The sequence below is a fragment of the Eutrema salsugineum genome, unplaced genomic scaffold, assembly GCF_000478725.1.
Source record: "Eutrema salsugineum unplaced genomic scaffold, Eutsalg1_0 scaffold_15, whole genome shotgun sequence".
Lineage (NCBI taxonomy): Eukaryota > Viridiplantae > Streptophyta > Magnoliopsida > Brassicales > Brassicaceae > Eutrema > Eutrema salsugineum.
This window is the reverse complement of record NW_006256867.1, coordinates 3,795,142-3,808,630: the sequence shown is the minus strand read 5'-3', so window position 1 is coordinate 3,808,630 and position 13,489 is coordinate 3,795,142. Positions and strand designations below refer to the sequence as shown.

At 40.4% G+C, this 13,489-nt stretch overlaps 1 protein-coding gene across 1 annotated transcript; it reads left to right on the top strand.

Moving 5' to 3' along the window:
• Nucleotides 1-5,402: 5,402 nt before the first annotated feature.
• On the top strand, nucleotides 5,403-13,236 carry LOC112087977. Its single transcript, XM_024158110.1, has 2 exons — nucleotides 5,403-6,744; nucleotides 13,086-13,236. The coding sequence occupies exon 1, from the start codon at nucleotides 5,427-5,429 to the stop codon at nucleotides 6,738-6,740; it is 1,314 nt and encodes a 437-aa protein (XP_024013878.1). The 5' UTR covers nucleotides 5,403-5,426; the 3' UTR covers nucleotides 6,741-6,744; nucleotides 13,086-13,236.
• The last annotated feature ends 253 nt before the right edge of the window (nucleotides 13,237-13,489 follow it).

The window sequence follows — 13,489 nt, the reverse complement described above, 5'->3', positions numbered from 1 at the left end:
CTGTTGATCCACTGATTTTGGGCAGGCCATTCTTGGCCACAGAAGGAGCAATTATTGATGTGAGAGGTGGCATCATTGAGCTACAACTTGGTAAAGAAAAGGTGAAGTTTGATATCAAGGACATGATGGAAAAGCCCACCATAGAAGGACAATGCTTCTACATAAAAACCATGGATGAGCTAGCTGATGAGTTTTTGGAGGAGTTAAATCTTGAAGACCCTCTCCAAATAGCTTTAACAAAGGAACATGGTGAGTATGGTTATCTAGAGGATGAGACCTTGGGGTTTATGAAGCTTCTTGACTCTCACAAATCTGAAGAAAGCACTAGTTCTTACTTGAACTTGCACTATGAAGGTCCAGAGGCTGAAGGTGATCGGTTTGGAAGCTCTAATCTGTCAAGACCTCGAGTTCATATCGACCAAGATTCAGTCGGTATTCAGCTCGGTGTAGAGGATGAGAAAAATCCAAAAATATATCGACCAGCTACACCGAGTGAAATGAGGTCGGTGTCTCAGAATTCTATACAAGGGGCCAAATTTCTAACCCACACCAAGGTATATTCAGTCGGTGTGCAAGCTCGGTGTTTGGAGGTCCAAATTGCCAAAGAAATATTGACCTCCCACACCGAGCAAAATGAGGTTGGTGTGAACATGACGGCCAAAGAGGAAATGGGTTCTCAAGAGGGTTCTGAGATGGTTCAGAGGCAAAGCAACAATGCTGAGGGTGAATCACAAGGAGAACAGCTACAACAAGCCTCTCAAACAGCTTGGGAAAGAGATTGGGATGCAAACAAAGCACCTCAAGTGGACTTCAAACCTCTTCCCAAGGGGCTCAGGTATGCTTTCTTAGGTCTCAATGAGTCTTATCCTGTGATTATCAATGATAAGCTGTTAGAGGACCAAAAGCATAGGCTATTAGAAGAGTTGAGGAAACATAGGAGAGCCATTGGCTACTCTTTGGATGATATAAATGGTATCTCACACTCCCTATGCACTCATAGGATTCACCTAGAAGAGGAATCTATGTCATCCATTGAGCACCAAAGGCGTCTCAATCCCAACTTAAAAGAGGTAGTGAAGAAAGAGATTCTCAAACTCCTAGAGGTTGGGATAATTTATCCAATCTCAGACTCTATATGGGTTTCACCAGTACATATGGTGCCCAAAAATGGGGGAATGACAGTAATAAAGAATGAGAAGGCTGGGCTGATTGCTAATAGGATTATAACTGGACACAGGATGTGTATAGATTATAGAAAGCTCAATGCAGCCTCTAGGAAAGACCATTTTCCTTTGCCTTTTATTGACCAAATGATAGAGAGGCTTGCAAACCATCCCTTCTTTTGTTTTCTAGATGGTTACTCTGGATTCTTTCAAATCCCCATAGATCAAAGAGACCAAGAGAAGACCACATTCACCTGTCCCTATGGGACATTTGCTTATAGGCGCATGCCATTTGGGCTGTGCAATGCTCCTGCTACTTTCCAGCGTTGTATGATGTCTATTTTTTCGGATCTGATTGAGGAGAAAGTAGAGGTCTTCATGGATGACTTCTCAGTCTATGGACACTCTTTCTCCTCTTGTTTGTCTAATCTTTCTCAGGTCCTGGATAGATGTGAGGAGCACCGCTTGGTGTTATATTGGGAAAAATTGTCACTTCATGGTCCAAGAGGGAATAGTGTTGGGGCACAAGGTCTCAGAAGTTGGAATAGAAGTGGACAGAGCAAAGGTGGAAGTGATGGTGAATCTGCAAGCCCGAAATTCAGTCAAGGGAATAAGAAGCTTTCTTGGGCATGCAGGGTTCTACAGGAGGTTCATCAAAGACTTCTCAAGAATAGCTAGGCCTTTGACAAGGCTGTTGTGCAAAGAGGTTGAATTTGTCTTTGATGCTGAGTGTGAGGAAGCTTTCAAGAAGATCAAGGAGGCATTGATCAGTGCACCAATTGTCCTGGCCCCTGATTGGTCATTGCCCTTTGAAGTGATGACAGATGCTTCAGACTATGCAGTTGGAGCTGTGCTTGGCCAGAGGAATGACAGAAAAGTTCATGTGATCTACTATGCCAGTAGAACCCTTGATTCTGCTCAAGAAAAGTATGCAACCACAGAAAAGGAAATGCTGGCAATAGTTTTTGCATTTGATAAATTCAGAAGCTACCTGGTGGGATCAAAATTCATTGTGTACACTGATCATGCAGCCCTCAGATATCTCATGACTAAGAAAGACGCCAAGCCTAGACTCTTTAGGTGGGTTCTTATCCTGAAAAAATTTGATATGGAAGTGCAGGAGAAGAAGGGCATTGAAAATGGAGCTGCAGATCATCTTTCTAGGCTGAGAGTGGAATCAGATGTCCGTCTAGATGACTCACTTCCTGAAGAGCATCTATTGGTTGTTAGGTCTTACTTAGAGGTGGATCAGGCTGATGCTATAAGAGAGAGGAGTTTACCTTGGTTTGCAGACATTGTTAATTATCTCTCTTGTGGTGTAGAGCCACCTGAACTAGATGCCTACAAGAGAAAGAGATTCTTCAAAGAAGTGCAAAGGTATCATTGGGATGAACCTTATTTGTGTGTGCTGAACAAAGACCACCTATATAGGAGATGCTTAGCTGAGGAAGAGATGCAACCAGTGCTACAGGAATGTCATGGCTCAGCTTATGGGGGTCACTTAGGAACTTTCAAGACAGTGGCCAAGGTGTTACAATGTGGGTTCTGGTGGCCTACAATGTTCAGAGATGCTCAGGTGGTTGTATCAAGCTGTGATTAGTGCGAGAGACAAAGCAACATCTCCAAGAGAAGTGAGATGCCCCAAAATCCCATCTTGGAGGTGGAACTTTTTGATTGCTGGGGTATTGACTTCATGGGTCCTTTTGTGAGCTCCTATGGGAATCAGTACATACTTGTTGCTGTGGATTATGTGTCCAAATGGGTTGAGGCTGTTACTTCCCCAACCAATGACTCAAAAGTAGTGGTCAAGCTTTTTAAAAGCACCATCTTCCCAAGGTTTGGGGTTCCTAGAGTGTTGATAAGTGATGGAGGTTCTCATTTTGTGAACAAGACTCTAGAGAGACTGCTAAGGAAGCATGGTGTCAAGCACAAGATAGCTAGTCCATACCACCCTCAGACCAGTGGCCAAGTAGAGGTTTCAAACAGACAGATCAAGGCCATCTTAGAAAGGACAGTGAGCAATTCAAGAAAAGACTGGAGCAAGAAGTTGGATGATGTTCTCTGGGCCTATAGGACTGCTTACAAGACTCCCATTGGAACATCACCTTTCAATCTGTTGTATGGGAAGAGCTGTCATCTACTAGTGGAGCTTGAGTACAAGACTCTCTGGGCTGTTAAAATGTTGAACTTTGATATTAAGACAGCCCAAGAGAAGAGGCTACTCCAGTTTCATGAACTTGAAGAGATCAGACTCAATGCCTTTGAAAGTGCAAGGATATACAAGGAGAATACAAAGATCTTGCATGATCAGAAAATTCTCAAGAGGGAGTTTAAGGTAGGAGATCTGGTTCTTTTATTCAACTCAAGGCTCAAGCTCTTTCCTGGTAAGCTAAGATCAAGATGGTCAGGACCATTCAGGGTTTTAGAAGTTAGAAGCTCTGGGGCATTGGTCTTGGAGGGAAAAGATGGAAAGGATTTTGTGGTAAATGGACAAAGGGTCAAACACTATATTGTTTCTGAGAAAAGAGAGGAGGCTTCTACAGTTCCTCTTGATGATCCACCAGCCTGTTGAACAGGTTTTCAAAGTCAAACTTAGAGACATTAAACAAAGTGCTCTTGGGAGACACCCCAAGCTTATCCTTGTATATAGTTTCTTTTCTTGCTTTCTTTGGTCGTTTTTAGGATGTTTAAATCTTTTGTTCAAGTGTGTACAGGTTTTAGAAAGGTCCAGGTGCAGTTTTGAAAGGATTTGGAGAAGATAAAAGATGAAAAATCGGCTGAGGAATGCATTCATATCGACATGGTTCCCCTTGGTGTATTTTCTTGGTGTAACAGGTTCAAAAAGCCGTGAAAATATCGGCCAGTTACACCAAGCAAGTAGAGGTCGGTGTGGAACACAAGATGGCAAAGGATGTCTCACACCAAGGTGATTTCACTTGGTGCATTTGCTCGGTGAAAACAGGTTCAAAAAGCCGCGAAAATATCAACCAGGTACACCGAGCAAATGGAGGTCGGTGCAGTGCAGGAAGGAGCTGGGTCTTGTCTCACACCGAGGTGATTCTGCCTGGTGCAAGAACTTGGTATAGAAAGGGAAGAAATTTAAGAGCACACCGACCTCCCACACTGAGCAAAATCAAGTCGATATGACCATGGTGCAGTCTGTTGTCCAGTGGTCCAAAGGGTGGCTCAGTGAAAGTCAAAGATTCCAGCCACTTCCAGCAGTTTCCCACGACAGTAAAGAGACCCTCCAGCCCTGGTCCACACACAGAAAATCGGTTTTCTCTTTCTTTCCTCCACTTTTGCGAAGAAACACCGTTGTTGCTCTCAAAAAGTTTGATTTCTTGCTTGTTAATCGATTTTCCTGGAGATTTCTTTGCCCCATTTCGATTTCTTGCACCAGTTAACCCAGCTCCAAGGTACATTTTGCTTAAATTGCTTCTCAGGGTCAAACACCCTAAATCGCTATTCTTCTTGATTTTTCTTGAAGAAATATTTGTGGAATTGAGAATGCACTGCTTGAAACTGAGTTAGAACCTTGGAGTTTAGGTTGTGGGTAGCTAGAAATGAGCTCACTTGTGCCCAATTGTTTCTTGAATCCTGATTTTAGACTCTCTTTAGAACTTGTTGTTCTTGAGCTGAAATTTGGATTTTAGAAAATTATTTTGAAGTGAGAATCTCTTGATGCTGCTTGGGAATGCTTAATGTGATTTTGCTTGAATTTTTTTCATTGATTTCATTACAATCAAAAATTATTTTGGAAATTTCAAGGAATTATTTCTCTAGAAACTCATTGTTTGTTTGAGAAATTGTTGAAACAGGTACCATGGCAAGAGGAAACCCTGTTTTGATGCCCAAAGTACCAAGGCGAGACAATGGCAGGGCAGTTGCTTCTGGTTCAGGGGAAAGATCCCAAGGGGTTGCTGCTGGTTCTAAAAACAAAGGGAAAGCAGCGGCTTTAAGAGCTTCAAAGAAACAGAAAAGACTTGAGAGGAGCCCAAGTGTAGAATCTAGTGAGGAAGACATCAATGTGGGTTCACCAGCTGTTGTGCCACAAAAGAAAAAGAAGGTGGCGAAGAAGCCCAAGCCAAAACCTCCAGCTTACTCAGATTATCTCAGAAAACTCCAAGCTTGGCACATGAAGGAACCTACTTCCCTGATCTTGAACTCTTGGGGAAACTTGGTATTCTTGAAGATGTAAAGGCAGTGCTTCAATCCATTGGACTTGGGAGCTTAATAGAAACGCCTCACCCTTCCTACAAAGAGATGACTTGCAAATTTCTTGCATCACTACAGGCTGATTTCTATAGAGAGATTGGACCAGCTCAGCTTGAAGATGGTTTTGGAACCATTGCATTCAAAATTGGACAGGAGCGGTATGAGATGACCTTTAGGGATATAAGTGAATGCTTTGGATTCACTGTTGAGGGAAGGACGTGTGCAAAGAGGTTGATCTACTATGGAACCGACCTGGATCAGCTATGGTGGGCAATAGGAAGTGGCGATTATTCAGCTGGTGTAACAAAGGCGGCTTGTATCAGAAGTCCAGTGCTCATGATGGTGCACAAGATCATAGCTCACACCTTTTTTGGAAAGACAGAGTACTCAACAGTGTATGATGAGGAGTTGATGCTCATTGGAGAAGGTCTTAAACCCTTGATGCCTAAGTTCAGCAGTGGCATGACATTTAACGGTGACCCTCACAAACCAACAATGGCTGCCCTTTTAGTCAAGAAACTTCTCTCAATTAGGAAAAGTGCTCATGACACAAAAATCAAGGCACCCTCCATGCGCTTAGGAGGCCTGATCACTCCTATTTTACTGAGAGCTGGAGTTCAAATGAATGATAAACCAATCAGTTTTAAGTTGATGGATGCACTTCATTTGGCCAAGACTACATTTCTTGAAGGTTCTGTGGGTGATTCTTTTGCCTATAACCTCAGCATTGATAAGAAGGTGAAAGTAAGAGTGTTGCTGCCTAATACTTCCCTCACTTCACTCTCTGAGCAAAGAAACATCAGGTTCCATGTCACCAAGGATCAGCACTACAACCCAGAGATCAACCCTCCCATTAAAACAATCAGGAAGTTGGGGAAGCTGAAAGCACCTGTTACTGATGCTGATGGAGACCAGGAACCGGTTCAGGAGGAGCCCTTGTTGCCAGACCCAGTGTATGGGAGTCATAGATACTTCTTTGACTCCTATGATGGTCAGATGCCCAATGAAGCCACTGTTGCTGCTCATTACCGAACCAAAAGCCTTCAGAGGTGGAACAAGTGGCAAGAAAATAACACTAAGAAGCTGGTGGAGACAGTGAAGATGTTGGGAAGCACGGTCAAGAGCATGAGAGCCAAGATTAAGAAGCTGAGTGCCAAGCTTGAGAAGTTCCAAAGAGGAGAAGTTGGTGAAAGCTCACACAATGGCGAGATGCTTAGGATCTGCGGACCAGAGGATCATTCATCACCAGAGTCAGAGGAGGACGAGATCAGAGCCAAGAGGGACGCCATGAGATCTCCCTCACACCAATCCAGCAATCCCTCCTACTCCATGGGGTCTCCACCCCCATCTCTAAGTCCATGAGAAGGTAACACTCCATCCTTGTAAATATGCATCTAGCTTAGCTTATTTTCTCTTTGCATTTTGTGATTTTGCTTTGCACTTCTCCTTCATGCTTTTATAACACAAGGGACTGTGTTATCTAAGTGTGGAGGAGGGGTTTTGTGTTTACTAATCATGTTTGTTCTGCTCTTATTTTCCTTTTCACTTTGAGTGTCATTTTGCATTCATCTAAGTGCATATAAAAACCAAAAAAATTGAAAAATCTGAAAAAATTTCACAAAAAAATGCTCATGTAATTGCATTCACATTTTAGGTTGAGTCTAGTTTGCATTTTCATATAAGTAGCATCATATGCAAATGGGAGTAATGATAGTTTTTTTCTTGAAGAGAGCATCATTTTAAGAGTTTGGTTCTTTAAAGCATTGCAAAACTGGTATGAAATCAAGTGTGAAGCAGGTGTCTCAATACTTCTGTGCTAGCTGAATCAAGTTGTGAATAGCCTCAACCTTGCTTAAGTAAAAACCCTTAAATTTGACATCTAATTATCATGTTTGTGCACATCATTATGAATTCATGGGTACCACATACATATTTGAGCTTTCTTATCCCTTTTAATCACTCTTGCTAGCTCAAATAGCTGATCTCTCATCTTGAGACAGTTCTCTGCCTTTAGCCAAACCTTTCTTTGAAGCCTAAACACCTTTCTTGTGTGCATGATTTGTGAGGCTTTGTTTCTAGTAGACTTGGTAAAAAAGTGTTGGGTTTAGAGCGACAAAGATAGTGCTGCATGTACACACTAGTCCAACATCAAGGGCTAGTCTAGGTTTAGGTGAAAGTGAGAGCATTGGTTTTGAGTGTGTGAGCTGAAAAGAAAAATATATGAGTGATGAAAGTGGAAAGAACCGGATTGGTTAGGGGAATGAATGCTTAAATGAAAGAAAGTGAGTATGTGCTGAAATGTAAAGCTCATGGGTTGAAATGAAAAGAGTCTCATGAAAAGAAAAAAAAAAAAGAAAAGATTCAAAAAGAGGCTGGATTAAGGAAGAGCTTGTGTGTTAAAGAAAAGAAACTCACTAAGTGGTTGTTAAAGAAAGCATTCCCCTAAGAGATGAAATGAAGAGAGTAATGTGAGCTGATTGAGTGTCAAAGAAAAAATGCCATTTGGGATGAGTAGACTAGAGGAAGAGTCTTGAGAGGTTTAAAGTTGAGTGTGAAAAGCATTTTGGGTGTGGGGTAGATGCAGTTCTATCTTTGTATGCATCCATTGCTTTTTACCCTTAGCATTTTACTAAAGTCTACTAATTTTTGAGTGATCCCCTTTCATGGAATACCAGTTACTTGATTGAGATCATTTTAATCTCATAACCCAGTCCCAAGCCAAATGAGAATTCACTTGATTTGCATGAACATGATCCACTTGAAACTTTAAATGAATGTCAAAAGGTTGAGGTTAGGAATGCTTGTGAAGGTTGGTGCTTCATTTTGGTTCATTTGGTGACAATTATGGCTAATTTTTATGAGTAAACCAGTTTGCATTGCAGTCTAGAATGGGTAACTTGATCAATGAGCTTTGAATTGTTTTAATGATCATCTCTCTTTAAAGAAATATGAACTCCCATGCATTCAACCTCTCTCTCTCATTTGTTCTTGTTTGCCTGAGGACAAGCAAAGTACAAGTGTGAGGGAGTTGATATAATCATATTTTTTCATGTTTAGGATTGCATTTTTGTCCAAATATTGAGTCTCATGCATATATTTAGCTAGTTTTATTAGAGTTTGTCTTTGGTTCTAGCTTTGTTTAAGAATTTCATTAGGTCCTAGAGTGTCCTGTATTTTTGGAGTATTATCAGATCATTTGGAGACTTTTGGGAGCAACTTGGAGCTGGGATCATGGAGGAACCCTCACCTGTGTACAGCAACTCGGACAGATGGTTTGGTGCCGACGAGACCTCTACTTTGATCGCACGAAGGACTTGCAATGCGATTCAACCTCCGGTGTCTTCATCAAGAATAAATAGGAATGAGTCTAGTTTCCGGAACACTTAAAATCAGACGATTTGGAGCCGTGAACTGGGAGATATCGCCATCGGAAGAAACACATGTCTCGCGGCCCGATTAGGACTTACGCGATGCGCCTCAACGAACTGATGAGACGGGGGCTTTGCCGATGTCATACGGGGTCGAGCCCTTCACCAAACTTGGAGCTAAGGACGCAATCTGGTTCGTGGAGTTGGAAGATCGAGGTTCGGACCAGTGAGAAAGGAGTTATGAAGGATTTGGTGCAAGTGATCTACATTCATATCGAGAAGGAGTACCGACCAAAATCTGGTCTATATTACCTTGGAACCTTGACGTTTTTGGCTGGCTTTTGGAAGCCAAATTGCCGAAGAATTATCGACAAGCTGCACCGACTGAATCCTGCTCGGTATTGATCCCTTGAAGCTATCCTTAACGCCGCACCGAGGTGAGTTCAGCCGGTGTAGTGTCTCGGTGTAACCAGTCTCAAATTTCCGAAGAAATATCGACGTCCTGCACCGGCCAAAATCACCACGATACATTCTCGCTTCATGACATTTTTTTGGGCCTTTTTGGGGCCAAAACCTAGTTTTTCCTAGGTTGGCCCAGTAAGAAACCCTACCTATATATATATGTTTTAGGCATTATCCAGCAGACTAAGCTTTATTCTCTTTTTTTTCTTTGCCTCTTTTGTGAAAGACCTAAACTTTGTAAGAGAGATCTTCATTTTCTGGGTTTGAATCAAGAGAGTAATTAGGGTTTAAAGCTGAAATCCATCATTATCTATCATCTCCATCTTCATCTTCCGTCCCTTTGTGAGTTTTAATCAAGATAGATTGAGAGATTTCTGTGTTTAAAACTGCAAATCCATCATCATCCACCTTCTCCATCTCCATTTCTCATCATTAATCATGCCAATCTTCTCAACTTGCAAAGGTTTAAGACTGATTAGTATGATTAGTGAGTAGTTTACCTTAATGAGGTTTTAGATGTGTAGGTTAGGGTGCTAAAGTGTTAGATTAGGATTGCTTAGGGCTAGATTCATTGATTCATCTCTCTAAACAGCTGTTCTCTAGGCTAGATCCTTGCACATCACTTGTGATCTAGATTCTGGGAATTTCATGCACTACAAGTGTTTGATGAAATTCCTGAAAGAGCTGTATCAGAGGTTTAAGCATTTGCTACATGATGATGTCTTGTTATTTGCTTGAATGATCTTTTAGAACTGTTTCTTAATGCTCATTGATTCATATTTCATAAATGATTATTTGGTTTGAAAATCGATTAGTGTAGAGATTTATGCCTTCATGAGAGGATTAATCTAGATTGTAGTTCTAAATCATTTGAATCATGTCTCATCATTGTCATTAGCATTCCTGGTTTAGCACCAAAGTACCCTAGCCAACAATCATATCTAGAATCTCATGCTTCCATCATCTCATATTCACATCACTTGTCATTTGCTTAGTTCTTGTTTGATCATTTCTTTAGTTATTAATCTTGTTTTAAATTCTTAGTTGTCATTAATCAATCAAAACCTCACATATTTACTTGAATTGAGAAACTGATCACATAGCTTAGTGTCTATCACCACATTCTTGGATTGACAACCTCTTTTGTGCTACTTTGACAAGGGGATTGATAGCCCTAAGACCCAAAAAGTCTTGTCCATCACTCGTCAACATTCACGATTCACCCATAGGTAGGTTTCCACTCCTATGGTAGAATCGCTCTTCTCAAGCTAGAACTGGTACCGAATTAAAACTCTCGCAACACTAAGTGTCAAGATCAGTCTTTAGTTCGCCATGCTAAGATCCATGCTTTAAGTAAAAGCTTAGAAGAAAGATTTCTAGATTTCGTCTTGGTTTATCTCGCGAAGATCCCTACCGAGCATATTTGGTTCCCTTCGATGAAGCCTTTAAACTCATACCTCATTATTCAAAAACGTGCATAAAGTATTTAAAATAAAGAAGTAGAGAAAAAGAGACAAGAAGATGAAGAAGAACCATCTCGATTTCGAATCTTGGGTCGGAGAAAACTTCTCTTCAAATCCTTTAAACAACTAATCTAATATGATAAGGTAAAATCAAAATTGAAAGACATAAAAGTAAAAGCTGAACTTAATCATTGCATAAAGGAAAGATAGAACATAGAGAGGGTTCAAGAGAAATCTTTATCTCCCTAAACTAAGAACTAAGAACATAAAAACATAAAAACCCTAGAAAAACTAAATTTGATGACTCCCAAAAGGGATTCTTATGAGGCACACAAAAATAGGTCTGCTTAGATACATATTTATAGGTCTTCAACTCTGTCCAGTCGTCCTTAGGGTTTTGTTTGAAGAAAAGACGAATTGGGCTTGAAACGGGGTCTTGGGCCTGCCTTTTAGTCGGCCCTGGTCGTGAGGCTTCCATCCGTAGTGAATAGGGGTTTGGCTGCGACCAGAGATTCCTAACTGTGGCCAAGCGTGTGTTCTCCGCGGTCATGGCCCCTGGACCCGCGGAGATTTGCTTATAAAGTTGAATCTTCATTGTGCGCTTGCTTCCTTCGCAAGACTGAAAAACATGTCTTCAGTGCATCAAGGATCTCTGGAGATCTAACCATTGGATTGTCTCCAAACCAATTGAATTTGAAAGCTAGTTGTCTCCTTTATATTAAGCCTAATTTTGGGGATTATCGGACGGTGAGAAAGTCCTCATCGGATGTGAAACTTCTGACGGTCTGAATTTATCCAAAATGATATTTCGCTCCAAAATGTACTCATTTTGCTTCAATTACCTGAAAAGGGTCTTGGATTTTCAAATACTAGAAAACTATACTTAAAACACTTAAAATTAAAAAAAATAAAAAACATTTGAAAAGCATTTAAAGTCGATCCATAAAAGTTGTCAAATATGGTGTTATCAATTCCTCCATACTTAAAGCTTTGTTTGTCCTCAAACAAAGCAAGATATAAGCCTAAAAAAAGCCTTTAACAGAAATCACAGAGAACTCAAAATTCTCAGAAACCATACTCCTAGACCATAATCAATCATAATGCATCTATTAGGTGTAGCTTAGAAAATTCTCACCAAAATACAAGTATAACTAGTCCGTTGATCCGTCATAAGAAAATCTACACACTTAGACCTAATTTCCAGTCAATTAGCTCTTAACATTCATTAAAAATTTCAGTGGTTCTCATCAAAAGAAAAATAAACAAGGCAATTAAGGCTAAGTTTTCAAAGGGCTTTTTAGGGGTGAGGTTTAAAGTTTTTAGGGTTAGCTTAATTTCTGAAGAAGCAAGATATTATGCAAAACAGCAAGAGAAGATGGAGTTATTGATGTCCACAGTTTCCGGTCATGTTCTTCAGGTTCTCCTTAGAATTCCCCCTGACTTAGATTTTTGTCTAGGTTATTATATCTCCCATAAATAAATATTTGTTGCCTTGGCTCCAAATAATTTTGACAATCTAAGACTCTTTAGGTTTTTGTTTCCTTTCCTCTTTATTCTTTTTATTTATTTTTAAAAAAAAATTTTAAAAAATGGGAAACACATTTAGATAAAGTCTTAGAGATGCACGAAAATTACCATTAAGAATGAGCTTTCTGAGGCGGCTCAAGATTGCTGATACTCTTCCTTCCTGATTTCATTCAGTCATTCTTTTGAGTGACTGAAAACTGTGTCATTCCTATCTCTCCGGCGTTTTTGCACATACCTGCTGATATAAGCTAAAGAGAAAATACATGAGTTTCGAAAATAAAGGTTTGGGTTGAGGGTATGATACCAGTTAAAGATGAATTGGCCATCTAGGACAACAAAGGGTGGTAAAAAAGAGGAAAAAGATGTCCTAGATATATAACATGATGTCTACCTAAAATTCAATGATGAGAAAATTAAATATCAATATTAACTCCAAATAAAATGAGCTAGTATATTCTGTCAGAAAGAATCTCCATAAATAGAAGTCCTCTGGTGGGAGTTCGTATTGCAAGTACTCTAGCTACCTTCTAGTCTAGTACTAACAACAAAAAGAGCTGTCATGCATAGTGTAGAAGCATAGAGGTTGTTAATCATCATATATTTTTGTCATCATTCCCTCAAAACATATTTATACTTTGAAAACACTTTGAAAAATTGATTTTTTTTTTAATTTTTTTTAAAACAAAAATGTATAATGCAAAGACTCATGAAAGAAAGGTGGTTAGAAAGGGATGAAATCCTCCCCCAGACTTAAATCACACTTTGCCAAGCTGTGAGATAAATCAGAGTGTGGATGAGAAATAGAGTATGTAATGAATTGAAAACATAAAGAAAAAGAGAACTTACCTGAATGTCTCGGTAATGGTATGGTGGTGTGGTGATGGTAGAGGATGGTGGAAAGTCAAAGGTGGAAAGGGGAATGGATGGTAGTCGTCATGCCATTGATCTGGGACAAGAAAATTCATTGTGGGTCAAGCTGATATGACCGCGGGTCGAACAGGTATGACCGCAGGTCGAGCTGGTACGACCGCAGGTCAAGCAGGCACGACCGCGGGTCGAGAAGACATGACCGCGGGTCCACCAGGCATGACCGCAGGTCGGACACCTCTTTTTTTTGGTAAGATTCAACCTGAAACTAAGAAAAACAAAAAACAAAAAATTAGTGAGAAAAAGTTATCTTAGAGTCGATTTATTAACCTCTGAGATTGTGCAGGTGAAGACGATTGGATTCTCCAGCAGCGGCGCCAAAAACTTGATGCTGCCTAAGATTTACTTTGCGGCTTCATCTTTT

Excerpts from the sequence above, each read along its gene's own strand:
- LOC112087977 (XM_024158110.1), top strand. The coding sequence starts at position 5,427 with ATGACTTGCAAATTTCTTGCATCACTACAGGCTGATTTCTATAGAGAG.